The sequence below is a fragment of the Lutra lutra genome, chromosome 14, assembly GCF_902655055.1.
Source record: "Lutra lutra chromosome 14, mLutLut1.2, whole genome shotgun sequence".
NCBI lineage: Eukaryota > Metazoa > Chordata > Mammalia > Carnivora > Mustelidae > Lutra > Lutra lutra.
In genome coordinates this window covers 49467916-49488063 of record NC_062291.1, presented here as the reverse complement: position 1 = coordinate 49488063, position 20148 = coordinate 49467916, and the positions used below count along the sequence as shown (strand labels likewise).

General features: G+C 39.3%; 2 protein-coding genes across 2 annotated transcripts; both read right to left on the bottom strand.

Moving 5' to 3' along the window:
- Positions 1-7441: 7441 nt before the first annotated feature.
- On the bottom strand, positions 7442-8383 carry LOC125084913 (olfactory receptor 6C4-like). The gene has a single exon (XM_047702885.1). The coding sequence runs from the start codon at positions 8381-8383 to the stop codon at positions 7442-7444; it is 942 nt and encodes a 313-aa protein (XP_047558841.1).
- A 9920-nt stretch (positions 8384-18303) lies between these two features.
- LOC125084914 (olfactory receptor 13A1) lies at positions 18304-19281 on the bottom strand. The gene has a single exon (XM_047702886.1). The coding sequence runs from the start codon at positions 19228-19230 to the stop codon at positions 18304-18306; it is 927 nt and encodes a 308-aa protein (XP_047558842.1). The 5' UTR covers positions 19231-19281.
- Between the last annotated feature and the right edge of the window lie 867 nt (positions 19282-20148).

Genomic DNA, 20148 nt, shown 5'->3' with positions numbered 1-20148 from the left:
TATTTGCAAATGACATATCAGATAAAGGGCTAGTGTCCAAAATCTATAAAGAACTTAGCAAACTCAACACCCAAAGAACAAATAATCCAATCAAGAAATGGGCAGAGGACATGAACAGACATTTCTGCAAAGAAGACATCCAGATGGCCAACAGACACATGAAAAAGTGCTCCATATCACTCGGCATCAGGGAAATACAAATCAAAACCACCATGAGATAGCACCTCACACCAGTCAGAATGGCTAAAATTAACAAGTCAGGAAATGACAGATGCTGGCGAGGATGCGGAGAAAGGGGAACCCTCCTACACTGTTGGTGGGAATGCAAGCTGGTGCAACCACTCTGGAAAACAGCATGGAGGTTCCTCAAAATGTTGAAAATAGAACTACCCTATGACCCAGCAATTGCACTGCTGGGTATTTACCCTAAAGATACAAACATAGTGATCCGAAGGGGCACGTGCACCCGAATGTTTATAGCAGCAATGTCTACAATAGCCAAACTATGGAAAGAACCTAGATGTCCATCTACAGACGAATGGATAAAGAAGATGTGGTATATATACACAATGGAATACTATGCAGCCATCAAAAGAAATGAAATCTTGCCATTTGCGACAACGTGGATGGAACTAGAGGGTATCATGCTTAGCGAAATAAGTCAATCGGAGAAAGACAACTATCATATGATCTCCCTGATATGAGGGAGAGGAGATGCAACATGGGGGGTTGAGGGGGTAGGAGAAGAGTAAATGAAACAAGATGGGATTGGGAGGGAGACAAACCATAAGTGACTCTTAATCTCACAAAACAAACTGAGGGTTGATGGGGGGAGGGGGTTGGGAGAGGGGGTGGGGTTATGGATATTGGGGAGGGTATGTGCTATGGTGAGTGTTGTGAAGTGTGTAAACCTGGCGATTCTCAGACCTGTACCCCTGGGGATAAAAATATATGTTTATAAAGCTGTAAAAAAAAAAAAAAGAAAGAAAGAAAGAAAGGATGAATACCCAAGTTTTGTAGCAACATGGACGGGACTGGAAGAGATTATGCTGAGTGAAATAAGTCAAGCAGAGAGAGTCAATTATCATAGGGTTTCACTTATTTGTGGAGCATAACAAATAGCATGGAGGACAAGGGGAGATGGAGAGGAGAAGGGAGTTGAGGGAAATTGGAAGGGGAGGTGAACCATGAGAGACTATGGACTCTGAAAAACGATCTGAGAATTTTGAAGGGGTCGGGGGTGGGTGGTTGGGGGCACCAGGTGGTGGGTATTGTAGAGGGCACGGATTGCATGGAGCACTGGGTGTGGTGCAAAAATAATGAATACTGTTATGCTGAAAAAATAAAAAAAATTATAATAAAAAAAAATGCCAGTGCCTAGCTGGAAGCTGAATGAATTGTCACGTAATATTTGGGAAAGGATTCAGGCATGTGTTGGAAATCAGTGCTCTAGTAAGTCTCCATAAATAAATTGTGTTTTACTTAATTCTTTGACTTAGTTAAAACTATTACATTAACTATCGATGATCCGCAATACAAACTTAAACATAACCAGTCTCTGCTTTAAATATTTGACTTGTTAGATTGCAAGTTATTCCCATGGTCATGTACTCACCAAGACGCAGCTCACAGGAAACAGCTTCTTTGACAACGTGCTGCTTTTTTCTTCCAACAAACCAGGTTCTTTCTTCAAAGCTAATGGAAAGGGGAGGTGAACTTTTGGGAACTTATAAAGAAACTGATGAATGCCTATGTTTTAAATTAATAGGAAATTATTAAGGCTAATTTTTTTCATGGAAGACAGAGATTTCTAAACTCTGGAAGATTAACAGTCATAGTTTTCCCCTATGGCAATTGGAATGATAAATCCTAGACCAAGACAATAGAAACTGCTGTAAATATGCACAATAATATGCTGATGTAACCATTTAAAATTCCTGAACAAATTTCTATCCATTCTATGGATACAATGACATAATCCATCACAAACATCAAATCTGGTGGGTTGTGCATCCAAAACAGAAGAGAGTCAGGAAGTAGAAACAACAAATGTTACTTTCCTTTGGACCCTGTTGCTAGTCACTTTCTTATCAACTAGTTGCTTCCCACCTTTCAGAGTAGGTGAAGATCATTGAAGCCGTAAATGAGAATATATTCAAGTGCTCTGATGATATATTTACCACAGAGTTATTTACCATCCCTCATGAGGACACACAGGGTCCAAAAGCACAAACCTCTGGAATATTCAAGATTCATTAGAGGAGTACCAAAAAAAGGGAACACAAACTTAAATCACAACAGAGTCCCAGAGGACATTTAATTGTTCATATTTGGAAATTAGAAATTTCAGCAGAAACATACCCTAATTACCATTTCACTGCATATGGTGGCATACTATCACCATTCTCAAGACCCTATGCAGTCCTTTGCACTAGTCCTTAAAGGTCTATTTGCCATGAGTGCCCTAGTGTTACAAAATTTACAAAGTCCTGAATTACATATGTCAAAAAAGACAAGCTTAGGCATCAGAAAGAATGTTTTACAATTGCCCTCACTTCTTTTCCTTTTTAACCTGTTATTTTCTTTAATGAGGTATAATTTATACACTATAAAATGCACAAATTTTAATTATAAGTTGATGATTTTCTACATATGTAAACATCCAAGTAACCACTGCCCAAACCATAGAACATTCCCACCTCATCACAAGTGTCCTTGTGCCCCATCCCAGTCAATAGCCCCCATCAAGAGAAAACAACTAAATAACTACTTTTATTTCTGTCATCGAAATTTACTTTTGCCACCTCTTGAAATTCATTTAAATGGAACACAGCATATGTCTCGTTTGATTTTTCCTCAGATTCCTCTGAGTTACCCATGCTGTCACATGAACCAATGATTAATTCTTTTGTATTGCTTTGTAGTAGGTCATTATCTATGTATATCACCGTTTTCCATTCTCCCACTGAAGGACATTTATGTCCTCTCCAGTTTAGGGCTACTATGAATAAAGACATTATGAATATTCTTCTACAAGTCTTTTTGAAGACAGCATTCATTTCTCTTGAGTATACGGCTTGGAGTAAAAGTACTGAATTCATTATAGAATAGGTCTTAGCTCTATAAGAAATCGCAAAACAAGTTCCCAAATTGGATTTAGACTCTCAATAGCAATGCATGAGAATTCAAAATGCTCCATATTATCACATTGGTCTTGTAAGTCATTTTTAATTGAACACATTCTCTGTAAATTGGTTCAGCCACTATGGAAAACAATATGGAGGTTCCTCAAAAAATTAAAAATAGAACTACCACATGATCCAGAAATTCTACTTCTGAGCATATATCCAAAGGAAATGAAAACAGGACATTGAAGGATATCTGCACTACCATGTTTATCACAGCATTAGTCACAATAGCCAATATATAAAAACAGCCATCAGTGGATGAATGGGTAAAAAGTACATTATGTGTGTGTGTGTGTGTGTGTGTGTGTGTGTGTGTAACAGGTATATATGCTTATATTATATATAATATGTATATATTATACATTATGTATATATATATATATATATAGTGTATATGTAATAAATATATAATACATGCACATTATATATAACATAATATGTTTATGTGTATATATGTATATAATGTATTATTATTAAGCCATGAGAAAGAAGGAAATCCTGACATTTCTGACAACATGGATGGTCCTAGAGGACATTATGCAAAGTGAAATAAGTCAGAGAAAGATAAATAATAATAGTCCATTATGTATATACCACATTTTCTTCATCCATTCATCCATCAGTGGACACTTGTGTTGTTTCTGTATCTCGGCTATAGTGAATAACACTGCAGTGAATGTAGGAGTACAGATATCTCTTCAATATCTTCACTTCAACTCCTTTGGATATATATCCAGAAATAGGATTGTTGGATCATATGGTAGTTTTATTTTTTTATATCTAACTTTTAAACCATTTTTTAGTCAAATATAATTTTATACAGTGTTATATTAGTTTCAGGTATACAATATAGTGATTCAATAATTCTATACATCACTCAGTGCTTGTCATGAAAATGTACTCTTAATCCCCATCACCTATTACACCAATCCCCCCACCTACCTCCCCACCAGCAATCACCAGTTTGTTCTCCATATTTAGAAGTCGGGTTTTTTGTCTCTTTGTTCATTTGTTTTGTTTCTTAAATTCCACATATAAATGAAATCATATGGTACCTATCTTTCTTTGAATGACTCATTTCACTTAGCATTATACCTCCCCCATAACTGGGTGATGGGCACTAAGGAGGGCAGTTGATGTAATGAGCACTGGGTGTTATATGCAACTGATGAATCACTAAATTCTACCCCCTACCTCATCCCTGCTGCCTCAAATGACAAGATTTCAATCTTTTTTTGTGGCTGAGTATTCCATTGTGTGTATGTATATACATTTGTGGTATGTGAGATCGATATATGTATATCGATCTCACATCTTCTTCTTCTTTTTTTATATCACATCTTCTTTTTCCATTCATCTACAGATGGACACTTGGGTTGCTTCCTATTTTAATTTTAATTAAAATTAAATTAAATTAAAATTAAAATTTTAATATTTTAATTCTTTGAGGAAACTCCATATTGTTTTCCACAATGACTGCATCAGTTTAGATTCTCATCAACAACGTACAAAATTTCCCTTTTCTCCACATCTTCACCAATACTTCTTACCCTTTAATTTTTTGGATAATAGCCATCCTAACCTAAGTGTGAGATAACATCTCATTGTGGTTTTGATTTGTATTTATCTGATGATTAATGATGCTGAAAATCTTTTCATATACCTATTGGCTATTTGTATGTCTTTGGAAAAAATGTCTATTCAGGTCATTTGCCCATTATTTTATTTCGATTGTGTTTCTTATTATTGGTTTGTATCAGTTCTTTATGTAGTTTGGATTAGCTGTGTGTAGCCCCAGATTTGGCCCTGACTCCTGTCACTAGCTTGTACCACCGGGCTCACCTTCAGGCCGCCCCCATAGCTGTGCACCCGCAGGCCCGAACCCAACTGCTGTCACAAGTCTCCATCTCCATGTACACTCCTAAAGGGAGACCCTGCTGCCAAGAACCGCACTATTCATTGTCCATTCTGGGAAAAATCATTGACAATGTGATAACTTGAGCAAAGGGAATATCCCAAATGTCAGAAAAAGAGATAAGCCTACACAAAAAAATACATGGAAATCTTTATATATGCACAATGTTCTGTTAGTGGAGTAAAATATATTCTTCAAATTCTTACATAATTGCGTGCCAGAAATCTTCATAACACAGTCAATTATTATCCTTGTAATCACAGAAGACTCAGACCAAACCATCAGAGTGGCCATTAAGCAACCCATGCCAACAAACACCAGCTCCAGGATTTTTCTTACAGTATTTTGTGTCCAAATCTATCCATTCCTATGAAAATCTTGAATAACTAAATTACAGTTGTAATTCTCCCACTAAAATATCCCACTAAATATTCCACTAAAATATCATTTGCACAGTGAAGGAAACCATCAACAAACAAAAAGGCAACCTACTGAGTAGAAGATATTCACAAATACCTATCTAATATATCTAATAAAGGGTTAATATCCAAATTAAAAAAAAAAAAAAAAAACCTTAGGGCCGCCCGGTGGTTTAGTGGGTTAAGCCTCTGCCTTCGGCTCAGGTCATGATTTCAGGGTCCTGAGATCAAATCCCGCATCGGGCTCTCTGCTCAGCAGGGAGCCTGCTTCCTCCTCTCTCTCTCTCTCTGCCTGCCTCTCTGCCTACTTGTGATCTCTGTCTGTCAAATAAATAAATAAAATCTTTTTTTAAAAAAACCTTAAACATCCAAAAAATTCAAATAATCTGATTTTAATATTCATGACCTGTATAAACAATTTTCCGAGGAAGACATATACATGACCAACAAACACATGAAAGAGAGAGAGGCAAACCATGAGACTCTCACTAGAGGGAAAAAAACTGAGGGTTGCAGGAGGGGAGGTGAGTGGGGGATGGGGTAAATGGATGATGGGCATTAGGGAGGGCACTTGATGTAATGAGCACTGGGTGTTACAGTGAACTGATGAATCACTAAAGTCTACTCCTGAAACTAATAATACACTATGTGTTAACTAACTTGAATTTAAGTTTTAAAAAATGTCATGTGTGAACGCACTCAAAATTTTAAAAAGGACTAAAACAAACAAACAAAAACATATCATGTTCTCTCTTCTGGGCTCAAATTGTATTTCTATTACAGTGTGTCTCCATGTCATGTTTGGCAGCAATGGAGTTATTTCACACTAGTACTAACAATGGACACTCAGAGATTATCACATCAAACTTCTCATTCCACAAATAAAGATACTTGTTTATAGATTTATTTGGAAAGACCCTACAGTCACCATTAGACTCCTTTCTACCTATGAATAGATTCATCCCAGTTCCTTTAAATTTCCTATAGTAGAGAGACAATCTTAACTACTCAATTTCTTGTCCTAGAACTAATAATGCTTCCTTTCCTGTGGTACTCGTCATCAGGTCTTTAGTACTGACACATCAACCTGGCAAACCAGTAAAACCAATGGGAACTTTTGATTTCAACACACTTATGTGTCTTCATTATAGTGGGAACTAGAATCATAAAGATTTATATTCTATTTATATAAAAACTATGCACCAGGGCACCTGAGTGGCTCAGTGGGTTAAAGCCTCTGCCTTTGGCTCAGGTCATGATCCCAGGGTCCTGGGATCGAGCCCTACATCTGGCTCTCTGCTCAGCAGGGAGCCTGCTTCTCCATCTCTTTCTACCTGCCTCTCTGCTACTTGTGATCTCTGTCTGTCAAGTAAATAAATAAAATTGTTTAAAAAAAAAACTATGCACCATTGAAAACAATTGCATTGAGTCATTTCGAGTAATGTTTTAATATCATGACAGATACATATACATATATGTCCTTCAAAAATCATTATAGTGAGACCATGTTGCATCTATCCTTGAACCAGTTTGATAATCTTAATTCTTGTGAATTCATTTTTCATCTCCATGCACTTACCACAAGTAGACACTTGAAAACACACCTTTCCAACTTTGAGATTCCACATGCATCAAACAGTATCATGTATATGAAGCTACTCATTAAAATTTGTTTAATCCTATTGAGCTAAAACTAGTGAACAGATCTGGGAAGATAATTTCATTTCAACATAAAAAAGAAAGTTAGAGTTTTCAAATAGGGGAGTATATTGGATTACAAGATAAATTGGCCCCTATTCTAAGAATAAACAAGCAGAACCTCTAAAAACACATTTGCAAGTCTATATAGGAGATACCAGAAATAGGAGGGAGATTGAATTAGATGGAGAAAGGGCATTCTCCTCTGACAGTCTCTTGTTCTATTTTTGCAATCTAACCCTGGACAGAGCATTCCTCAGAGCCTGGTGGACCTGCTTGTTCCGCAGAGTGTAGATGACAGGGTTGAGCAATGGGGTCACCACCGTGTTCACAAGGGCAGCCTCCCTGTTGGAGTCCAGCCTGTTTGTTTGCTTTGGTTTCACATATATAAACACACAGCTGCCATACATCAGTGAGAGAACTATGAGGTGAGAGGAACAGGTAGAGAAAGCTCTCTGCTGCTCCTTGGCTGATGGTAGTCGCATGATTGTCACTACTATGTTGCTGTATGCAATGATGGTTATGATAAGGGATGTCAAAAGGATAACCAAAGCAAGGACAAAGGCCAACAATTCAGTAGATCTGGTATCAGAACAAGAGAGATGAATCAGGGGCCCAAAATCACAGAAGAAGTGAGGGATGACATGGGGGCCACAGAAGGATGATTGGGAAAGCATTATAACTGGAACCACCATGAGGACAAAGCCCAAAGCTAAACAGGCCATGACTAGAAGGAAACATATCCTTTGGTTCATGATGGTTGGGTAATACAGAGGTTTGCAAATGGCCAAGTACCGATCTAGGGATAATACAGCCATAAGGAAGAAAACAGTTGTTCCCAGGAAAAGAAAGACAAAGGCTTGTGTGAAGCAGGCAGCAAAGGAAATTGATTGCTTCCCTGACAGAAAGATGGCCAGCAATTTTGGAATAACAGTGGTTATAAAACAGCATTCAAAAAAGGAGAAACTGCTAAGGAAGAAGTACATGGGTGTCTGGAGACAATGGTCAACCCAGGTGATGGTGATTATGAGTATGTTTCCCATGACGGAGGTCAGGTATGCCAACAGATGCACCATGAAGAGAACCTTCCCAAGGTGCTGGACATTAGGAAAGCCCTCCAGGATGAATTCCTGAACTTCTGTCTGGTTTCTTGCATGCTCCATCACTGACTTTCCATTTCTTCAATTCTATGAGCTATGTTGTAGAGTTTCATAACTAAAGAATGAAGAACTTTGTTTTATTAAACACATCAAACAGTGTAGGCAAATGGTGGAGGGCAGGTACAGGCTTCCAGTTATGGAATGAATAAGTCACAGGGATCAAAGGTATAATATAGAAAATACAATCAATGGTATTTTAATAGTGTTGTATGGTGACAGACGTTGCTATACTTGTGGGGAGCATAGAATAACATATAGAGTTGTTAAATCACTAGATTGTATACCTGAAACTAAAGTAACATTTTGTGTCAACTATACTTTAATCAAAAAACTTTTTTTCAGAATGGAAAAATTAAAAATAAAATAAAATAGTGTAGTCACGGTGACTGGATTTTTCTACTATTTTAAGCATTATATCTTATGTCTAATTGTTGCACTTAAGTAAAAGTAAATTTTTATCTATGAATATATTTATGTTAAATTACAAAAAAAGAACTGTGCATGTGGCTGTAAGTTTTCATAAAAAATAATGTAATTTTAAAAGTGTTAGTCATTCTTCTACAGTCTATTGGCAAGCAGAAAAAAATCCTTCTTTTAGTAATATATCTGATTATTAGTTATAAGGTACCATTCATATCATGCATTCACAGGGTAAATATTATAAAAGGAAAATTGTAACCTTTAAAAAAAAACTTGTCATGAGTAGGTCATCCCACAAAAAAATATTCCCCAATGATATCCTTAGGATTTGTCATCCATATTTGAAGTCATAACATCACCTATAGGAAAACTTCCTTTGGTTCCAGGTGCTGCCCTCTAAAGTGAGAGAGTGCTACAGTAGCAGATGGACACTAATTATATTGTTGGAGACACACATCAGCCATTTTCCCACAGAGCTTGAGACTAGTCAGTAAAAGAGGAGAGTTTTCCCTTCCTCCTGTGTTAAGTCATCTATCTAAGGTAGAATATCTTCTGACCCTTTCAGTCCGTACATTTAGGAGGTACTAGCATGATGATAGAGAAATTGTATGCCTTGACTCTGGCGATTCTTTTTTTTTTTTAAGATTTTATTTATTTCTTTGACAGAGAGAGAGACAGCCAGAGAGGAAACACAAGCAGAGGGAGTGAGGGAGGGAGAAGGCTACCTGCAGAGCCGGGAGCCTGACAAGGGGCTCCATCCCAGGACCCTGGAATCATGACCTGAGCTGAAGGCAGACACTTAACAACTGAGCCACCCAGGTGCCCCAGCAATTGTTTTCTGATTCATTCTCTCTTATATTGTCCACTTAAATAAAATATTCTCTGTTACCGTTTAAATCCATAAACTTCTCTATGTGAGCTTTTGTCACTCTGGTCAACTAGTGTTCATCTCAGATCTCTAAACTGGCTGGGTGACTTAGTCAAGCCCCACTCTTTTAAGTATGTTAAATCAGCTTGAAGAGGAACAGACTCTGCTTCAAATCACAATAAACAAACAGCAAAATAAGCCAATCACACTACAGTCATGTACTCACCCAAACGTAGCTCACAATAAGCAGAACTCAGTCTCCCTCTCTTTCACTCTTTCAATAAACCAAAATGCTGATCTAGGCACTTAGAAATGTGTGTGTTGGGGGGGTCGAGGAGAGCACTTGCATTTGAAATGACCCTAATTTGTCCTAGAGAAATGTTCAAAATGTGCATCATGTGTCCCAAACATGCTTCTTCATATGAAATCAAAACTTTCCAAAATTGGGGTAAAGTGAAAGTTCCATGGGAATCTGGCCTGATGAAATCCTGGAAATCCTGGAAAAGAAAGGATTACATACATACATATAGTCCCTAGTGCTCTACTGGAATCTGGGGGTAAGTTAATCTGGAATTCCAAAAACTTTTATACCTTCCTTGCAGGCTCTAGGTTCCCCAAACTCCCATTCTGCTCCTGCATTAGCCACCACCAGAAAGAGACCCTGCTTGTTGGCAAATGCTCCAGGGCATAGTGGAAGACATTAACTTCCTCACTCAAATTGGTCCCTTCTAATAGTACGCTTCTTAAATGCATTCCAGGGTAGGTAAAATGCATTTCCATCTCCTGACTTCTCTAGGTTGAGGAGAATATGCATGTCATTGGAAGCTTAGATAAAAGTGAAATTAATTCTGCCCATCATATTCTTAGCATAGGAGTCTCTTGACACCACTCAGGATCCATCAGGACCAGTGGGCAAACCCCAGACACACAAGACCTCATTAAAATATAGAACATAGCTAGTTAGAGATCAATGTCCCTCTAGGATCCCTGGTGGCTACTAATTGGGCATTGTTGGAAACAGAAAATTGTAATACAAAAATCATACCTACCTTTTCATTATATACGCAAATACAATAATATGGACTCCCAAATGTCTATTGTCCTCCATAAAAGTCTTCAAAAATAGACTGCATATAATCCTCCCAGATTTTATAAAGTCCCAACTTCATAGTGCTACTAAGGTGGAGTTGAAAGCTCAAGTGGGGGAATTATAGCCCCGCCTGTGGTAATAAAGGAAAGCTCTCCCTTAATCTCCAAGAGCAGTGTCAAAGAATACCAGACAAAACACCAGGTTCAAAAAAGAGCTAAATGCCCAGCTTTCAGATGATAATAACCTTTCACACCAAGAACAAGGAAGAGTTCAACTTGAATGAAAAAAAGACAATCAATGGACACCAACATCAAGATGCAAGATATATTACAATTATTTGGCAGAGTTTGAAGTAGCCATCACAAAATGCTTCAATGACCAATTACAAGCATGCTTGGAACAAATTTAAAAATAGAAATTTCCAACTAAGAAATAAAAGGCATAAAGAAGAACCACGTGGAAATTTTGGAACTCAAAAATATCATAATTAACTTTTTCCTTAAATTCAATGGATGGGGTCAACAGCAGAATGCAGGAGATAAAGGGAAAAATCAATGAACTGAAGAAAGAATAACAGAAATTACCCAAATGAACAACAAAAAGAAAACAAACTGAAAAAAAAAAAAAAACAGATACAGCCTCATGGATCTGTGGAACTATAACAAAAGATCTAACATTTGTATCACTAGAGTCTGAAAAAGAAAAGAAAAAGACTGGGGCTGAAAAGGGACTTGGAAAAAACAAAGGCTGAAAACTTCTCAAATTTGGCAAACAATATAACTTACAAATCCAAGGAGCTGAATAAATTCTAAATAGTATAAATCCAAAGATATCCACATCAAGACACATATTCAAACCTCTGGTAATTGAAGAGAAAGAAAAATTTAAAGCAGCAAGAAAGAAACAACATATTACCCACGGGAAAGAACAATTCAAATGACAGTAAATTTCTCATCAGAAACCATGGGGGCCAGAAAGAAGTAGCACAATATTTTTTCAAGCACTGAAATAAGAGTATTGCCAATATATAGAATCCTACATCTAGTAAAAATATCCTTCAGGAATGAAGGGGAAATAAAGACACTCTCAGATGAAGGAAAACTGTAAGAATTTCTCACCAGCATACCTATCCTAAAAGAATGGACAGAAGTTCTCTGAACATAAAGGAAATGATATGCAGAGCAACCACTAAAACTGCTGTGCAAATACATACACTTAAAAGCATTATAGATAAATCAAAATTGAATTATTGTACAATGTTCAAGTAACCCATATGAAGGCAGGAAAAAGAAAATATGGAAATGAAAAACAAACAGAAAACAAAATGTAAAATGATGGACTTAACCCCTAAGACATCAAAATGTGAATGGTCTAGCTATACCAATTGAAAGAAACATAGATAAAATAGACTGAAAATCACAACCCAACTATATGATGTCTACAAACCCTCACTTTGGATATAGCAATAGAGGCTGTTTGAAAGTAAGTGGATGGGAAAAGATTTTCACGCAAATATTTATCAAATGAAGGCAGGAGTGGCTATATTAATATCAGACTAAGAGGACTTCAGAGCAATAAAAATAACCAAAATCAGAAAGAGACATTAAACAATGATGAGAGCATCAATCCACCAAGAAGATAGAGTGATCCTAGATATGTGCACCAAACAAGAGACCTGCAAAATATGTAAAGTAAAAACTGATAGAACTAAAAGGCAAAAAAAGATATTCAACAATTACATTTGGATACTTCACTGTCCCTCTCTCAACAATTCATAAAAACAAGTAGCCAAAAAAATCACTAAGATGTAGAACTCAAGACCATCAGCTATCAGGTTCTAGCCAACAATTATAGAACACTCCACCAAGAACAAAGAATAAAATAAAAGCTCTGAAACTATGAATGAGGTCAGGAGAAAGTCCTCTAGAGCATTCAAAGAGATTTCTCTCCAGCCCAGTTGTGCAATGAGGAACATGTAGACTTTTTTTTTTTTTTAAAGATCCTTAAATCTGTAAGAGAAAGCCTGAAAAAATTCTTAACTCTTATAATAAATACCACCTAAGGTCATCAGAAATGTCAACAAAATCAGAATTATGGTCTCCTAGCTCCTGGAGCAGGATAGGCTCTGGCCCTTGATCATCTATCAAATGTCTGAGACAGAAATTGATGGAGTATGGCTTAGATCTGTCAGAGTCTGAAGCATTCCTGCTGGAGACCATAGGAGCAGCAGCAGCAACAACATTAAAGCAAACATCCACTGAATGGAAGCCTCCATCAATGTCCAAGTTGGGAAACAGAAACAGTATCACACAACTTTACAGAGAAGATTTAATGTAGGAACTGGTTAGACAAGTTTTGGTGGACCAAAAGGGCATGAAGCAAACACTGAGGTGATACAGAGACAGCAAGTGCAGAAGAAAGCTTCATCTCCTAGGACTGGAGAAACCAAGACAAAGATTAAGGCTGTTGTAACTGAGAAGCCCAGAGAAGGAATGCCACTGAGCTAGGTAAGAGATCTCTGTTGGGTGTGTGTTTCCTGGGTAGCCCTGGTCTTCCTGTGGTGTGAAGAGATTCTATGGAGCTAGGTCTCAGGCCCCTGAGGCATAGGCACTCCTCAGAGAGTGCTGCTTCCTCAGGATCTTGAAGGAGAGAGCTCCTGCTGAGCTGGGATTCAAACCTCTAAGAAGGCAAAACTTGTGACCACAGGACACTGTTTCTGTGGGGCTAATAACGGTACTCCTGCAAGTGTGAAAACTGCAGCCAGCTGCTGCTCCTGGGCCCAATGACTGCTGCAGAGTTAAGAAAGAGTATTACAGCAATGCTGACAAAAACAGGAAGCAAGTGGAACAGAACAAGTCCTTTCTGCCTCTAGCAGCTCAGTCTTTCTCTGGAGCTACCTCTGGGCAGAGACTAACAGAAATCCTTCTGCAAAGCTGAAACATGGTTTGCAGAACCCCTGGCTCAGAGTTCCAGAGCTGGGGTTGGCGCTGAGAGATAATAGGTTAATAATGAGCCAGCTGTTGCCCAAGCAACTCAAGACCTCCCCATCTAGACTAGCTCAAGCAGCTATCCCAGCACAGAGGGAAGCAGAAGAATGTGGTTGTGTTTCCTGGCATGTATACCCACACAAAAGTGACGCTGTGTAGATTAATTAGCATCCCAAGGAATCTGAGTGGAGAATGGATTATAATTCGGTCTCTGAGTTTTTCCACTGTCCAATACAGGAAACATGGATGACAGTTTTGTTTTAGAAAACACACATTTATGGGGCTACTTAATTATCATAATTCATTCTAATCCAGAAAAATGAAGTATTCTGATGGGTCTCATTCTTCTCATAAGCATATCATAACCTGTACAAGTCTACCATGGCCTGTACAAGAGTACAAGTGTTGAAGGTGGAAAAGGCAACATGTGGGAGGACAGGACAGTAGATCAACTCAGCATCACACTACCAATAGATTCAGACGCCGATGTATGGGAAATCCCAGCCCACTGAAGTCCTGAGGTTTGCTTTATCCGCCCCCAAAAGAAGACAAAGCAAGAACTAATCATGACTTGGTCCTCAAATCTGACACGAAGCCAATGTAAGGAAGCACTGTCTTCAAAAGCCCAGACCCTCTCTTCATCTCATGTTTCTCTAAGAGAATGCCAGGTGTACTCTCTAGCTGAGCTGTCAACATAGTATGACCAAAATATGGTGCCTAGCTGATCAATCTAAGGAGGCTACTGGGCTCACTCCAGTGGGTGATGGAAAACAAAGGACTAGCCCTGCCTCTGGGCTCTGTAGCTCCCAGATGACGTGGGCCAAATAACCTTTTGCTTGTATTTGATGAAAGCAACCCCTCCAATCTCCTAAGAGAAAGGAGAATCTTAGATTAAATTTAAAAAGATAGAATAAGAATCTGTTCCATGCAATGGGAAATTAAATGGGACAAGGCTTCTGTAATCTTACACATCCCTTTCTCTTGGAATAAATGCCTGCCCCTGCCAAACGGGCCTCTGAGAAATCACATCTGGGGAACTGGCTCAGATCTCTCATCTCTGTTAAGTATGTAATAGACATCATCACACAAATTCAGTATTCCTCCAAAAATGTTATTAGGATGTAAATCTGTGTCCTCTGCTGAGGCCAGTTGCTCCATTTCAAAACACTTTCAAAAGATTGCTCTTCCAAACCCACTGGTCGGACAGGAGCTGCAGCAGGTTTGCTGCTTGTTAACAAAGTCCCTTGTCCCAACCGTGGACAGCGGCAGAAGGTGGAGTCCATGACAGGCTCTAATATGCTTTGGTGGATAAGAGCATATGCTCTGGATTCATGGAGCTAGAGCTGAAATCCTATCCCCACCTCACACTCATTGTAGAACTTGGGTGTATCACCTAGCCTCTTACAGTGTTCCTGGAAAACCAAAGATAAATTGTGGCAGTACTTAGTCTCAGACCTGACACACAGAAGCTACCTTGACTAGAGGTAGTCAGTGGTGGAAGTGGCACACCAGTGACTACAAATCCCAAAAGTGAGAGAGACTGGTTGGTTGGACCTCAGTGGTTCTCACCCAGAGATGATTTTGCTCTCTCCTCACCTCCAAGGAGATCTGGCAATGTCTAGAGACATTCTTGTCTGGAGTGGTTCTACTGACATCTAGTTGGTAGAGGCCAAGGATGCCGCTTATTTACTAGATGTACAGGACGGCACCTGCCATAATCAACAAGGTCAAAGGTGACAAACTCTGGTATAGTGGTAACCAAAGGTCAATCCTAAACTGAAGAAAAAGGAAAGCCAATATAAAATACAAGACTAGAAGTACCTCCTTGTCTGGAACCAAAGGACAGGAATGTGGCTAAGACTTCAGTTCATAAAGCAGCCTCCAGGGGTGCCTGAGTGGCTCAGAGGGTTAAACCTCTGCCTTCAGCTCAGGTCATGATCTCAGGGTCCTGGGATTGAGCCCTGCATCAGGCTCTCTGCTAAGCAGGGAGCCTGCTTCCCCCCTACTCTCTCTGCCTGCTGCTCTGCCTGCTTGTGATCTCTCTGAAAAATGAATAAATAAAATCTTTAAAAATAAATAAATAAATAAAGCAGCCTCCATGGAGGAGGAGATGGCTGTACCACAGCCCGTATCTTATCTCCATCATCCAGACCCTTTATCAAAATATGGCTGTTGAAATAATCTGGTGGAACACTTACAGAGGATCTGCTTGAGTCAGGGAGGCTAAAGGGGTAAGGGCTTGTGGTTGGAGAAACATCTGAAGAAAGGGTGAGCCTCCCTTGACTGATAGACACTATCAAAGACAAAAAGCAGAGAAATGGGTAAATCAGAAGTTCTAACAGTTCCCTTCTGTGGCTTGCCAAAGAACTGATAATGTGAAGTCATATCAGCCGATCATAGAAAATGCTGCCTGCTGGATGCCTGTGGCATCATGAGTTTGTCTACACGAAATCACAAGGACTAATTTTAAGAGATAACATCCGAGAAGCAAGAGCTACATCTCTGTCTCAGCTAAGAAAAGCAAATTTGCTGCTGTAAAAAGGAGCCATCAAAAAAAATAATCAGGTATCAAGTCTGTTGAAGGAAAGGAAGGCATCTAGAGATGTTCTAGAGAAAGGAATGATCTAGAGAAGATAAACTCCAAGCAAGACAGTACTCTGGCAGGGAAGGGTGCTGACCTGAACATAGAGGTCACAGAGAGAAGGACCAGTTACTCACATAGGGCTCAGAGGGACAGAACCTGACACAGGGCTCCACTGAACAGGGAAGAAAGTGACCTGAAAACTAAAATGGACTGTTTGCATTTGAAATTTTGGGGAAAAAGTTTGGGGCCTGAAATATGAAAGGCTTTAGGAAGCTGGGAGAGAATCCACTAAGTAAATATGGATGATCTATCAGGAACCCCATCTGGCCTTTCCTGAGCAGAGCTGGTCTCACTCATGAGCCTGAGGATCCCTGAGATAAACAGGATCCACTCTACATCAGAAACCACCAGAATGGCTTTTCATTTACCTATCTCAATGCTGCTTCTCACTGCGTCTTAGCTGAATCCACTGCCATCCCTGCAGCCTCTTCCTGTGTGGTTGGATCATCTTAACCCCCACCTACCCTTTCCAGCTAGCCACCACAAACGTCACCCTGATGCAGGCAGAGGTGAGGGGCTGTGACATCCAGACTTCCTGGGCTGTTCCTGCCCTCAGTAATAACCCAACACAATAAAATCTTACGCTTAGACAGCACTTGACAGCATTGTCTTCAGTTCTCTTGTTCGGTCTTGACAGCACCTCTGGGTTATTTATTTTCCTCATCACACTTAGAAGGAAACTACAGCTGAAGTGAGTTGAGTGCTCTGAAAGTCTGAATATGAATCCAGATCTTCTCCCCAACCAGTGCAGGGCTCCTTCCACATTGCATTCATCTTTGTACATCCACACCACACCCTGGAACGCAACAGTCTTTATGTCTTTTCTTTTTATATTCACCATCATGGATACTGCTATATTCTTAAATTGAATTTTTAAAAGATTTTATTATATGATCTCCCTGATATGAGGAAGTTGAGAGGCAATATTGGGGGTTTGGTGGGTAAGAAAAGAATAAAAGAAACAAGATGGGATCGTGAGGGAGACAAACCACAAGAGACTCTTAATCTCACAAAACAAACTGAGGGTTGCTTGGGGGAGGTGGGTAAGGACAGGGTGGTGGGGTTAGGGACATTGAGGAAAGTATGTACTATGGTGAAGTGTGTAAACCTGGCCATTCACAGACTTTACCCCTGGGGCTAATAATACATTATATATTAATTTAAAAATTATTATAATTAGAAAAAATATTTTATTTATTTGACAGAGAGAAATATCAGAGAGAGAATTCAAACAGGGGGAGTAGAGAGGGAGAAGCAGGCTTCCTGTCAATCAGGGAGCCCGATGTGGGGATCGATCCCAGGACCTTGGGATCATGACCTGAGCCAAAGGTAGACGCTTAATGACTGAGCCACCCAGGCACCACTTAAACCGAGTTTTCTTTCTTTTTTTTTAAACTTTTTTTTTTTCAGCATAACAGTATTCATTGTTTTTGTACCACACCCAGTGCTCCATGCAATCCGTGCCCTCTCAAATACCCACCCACCTGGTTCCCCCCACCCCCCCCCCACCTCTTCAAACCCTTCAGATTGTTTTTCAGAGTCCATAGTCTCTCATTGTTCACCTCCCCTTCCAATTTCCCCCAGCTCCCTTCTCCCAACTCCCCATGTCCTCTTAAGGATATAGATCAAATGAGCTCTGTTTTATCAAATGAGTAATGTGCTTTTAAACACTTAATGCTCATTAAATGTTTTTTATTTTTTTAAATCATTAAAAAAGGTAGAAAATATAAAAATTACAAGATTAAAAGAAAGCAAGATGAATAACAATAATGGCTCTTCAAGTCATTAGAGAATCTATTAGTAAACACACTGATTCATTAGTAGTAGTTTCCAAAACCTTACTCATTGGAGAGTCTCTGAAACCACTGTGGACTTCAACATGTAGTCTCCAACAACAGCTTCAGAAGACAGAAATTAATTTCTGGAGAATGAGAAAAGCTTCCTGAGGGCTGCCTTGACTTCCGTGTTTCTCAAAGTATAGATGAGGGGGTTCAGTGTAGGGCTCACCATAGTATAGAGTACGCCAGCCAACTTGCTTTTCTCTGCACTATAGCTGGAGACTGGGCTTATGTAGGCATAGAAGACAGCAGTATAATACATGCACACCACAATGAGATGGGAGGAGCAGGTGGAAAAGGCTTTCTTCTTCCCCTCTGCAGTCCGCATCTTGAGGATGCTAGAGATGATAAAGCTGTATGACATGATGGTCATCAGGAAGTTCAATATGCCATAAAATGCATCAGCCAGGACAATCATGATGCTGTTCACATACGTGGAGCTACAGGAGAGAAGCAGCAGAGGAGGGACCTCACAGAAAAAATGGGTAATGACATTGGGGCCACAGAAATTTAACCGTAGCATCAGCCCTGTGTGGATGGCCGTGTTGAAGGCACAGAGCACCCATACACCTGTAGCCAGCTTGCAGCAGAATGCCTTGCTCATTGTGGTGCTGTAATGCAGAGGATGGCAGATGGCTGCGTACCGGTCATAGGCCATGACCGTGAGGAGCAGCAGCTCAGAGGATGCAGACCATGTGAGGAAATAGAGCTGGGCCATGCAGCCCCCATAAGAGATGGAGCTGTCCTTTGACATCAAATCCTCCAGGGCTTTGGGCATGATGGAAGAGGTGCAGATAATATCCATAGTAGCCAAGTTGAACAGAAAAAAGTACATGGGGATATGAAGCCCAGGGTTAAAGGTGATGGCCAAAATGATGAGGATATTACCTATGAGAGCCACAGAGTAGAGGGAGAGGAAACAGCTGAATAAGAGCACATGGTATTCTGGCTGTTCGGAAAAGCCCTGCAGGATAAATTCTGTTACTAGTGTCTGGTTACTCATGGTTCTTGGGGTGAGAGGGGTTTCCAGGACTAGCAGGTGAATCTCTACCCACAGCTTCGTGTGATTTCTGGGCTAGAGAGAGAAATGAGAGGTATTCTAAAGCAGGCTCCTATCGTTTCATTCATACTTGACATCATGCCATGAGCAATATTATACAGATATACTGGGATTTATTAAGGAAGAGAAACATTCCAGTAGGACATCAGGCAAAGGGCATGAACATTTAGCTCATAAAAACTAAGTATAAATGGCCAATTAAATTCATAAAGCATCATTAAACCTCAAAGAAATGCAAGTTAAATCAACAATCCAATCTTTATGAACCATAATTTGGCAAAGTTTGAAAAGCCTGGTTTTGATGAACAATAGGATGGGTGCCAAGAGGCAGGCCTTTTCAAATTCATACTCAATATGAGCCAGAACCTCCATTCTAGAATTTAGCCTAAGGAAATAATTAAGAGCATCTTCAAGGTGTCATCACAGCATTATTTATAATACTGAAAATGCAAAAACAACTATACTTTTAAAGGTCAGTGTATTATGATGTATTAATATAGTGTAATGCTCTATACCTATCAAAATGATGCTTTAGAAGGGTTTACTGATGCTTATAAAAATAGAATGAAGAAATACAAAAGTAAAAGAAAGAAAATTCCAAAACTAGTGTATACAAAGGGATCTCATTTTGAGTTTAAGAAAAAAAACTTATGTTTGTATATACACCTGGAGAAAAAACAACAGGTGAATGACAGTACAGAATTTGAATAGTGGGGATAAATTGTACTTGATTTCATTTCTTTGTCTTTGCTTCTCTGTATTTTCTGATTTTTCCATTTAATAACCTTTCTAAAAGTCAGGTCTGACAATATAAATGCCCCCAGCTGGTACCTTGGATCCACCTCCTCTCCAGACAATGTC

Bases quoted from the DNA above. Each gene is read 5' to 3' on its own strand.
- LOC125084914 (XM_047702886.1), bottom strand. From the start codon at position 19,230: ATGAGTAACCAGACACTAGTAACAGAATTTATCCTGCAGGGCTTTTCC.
- LOC125084913 (XM_047702885.1), bottom strand. From the start codon at position 8,383: ATGGAGCATGCAAGAAACCAGACAGAAGTTCAGGAATTCATCCTGGAG.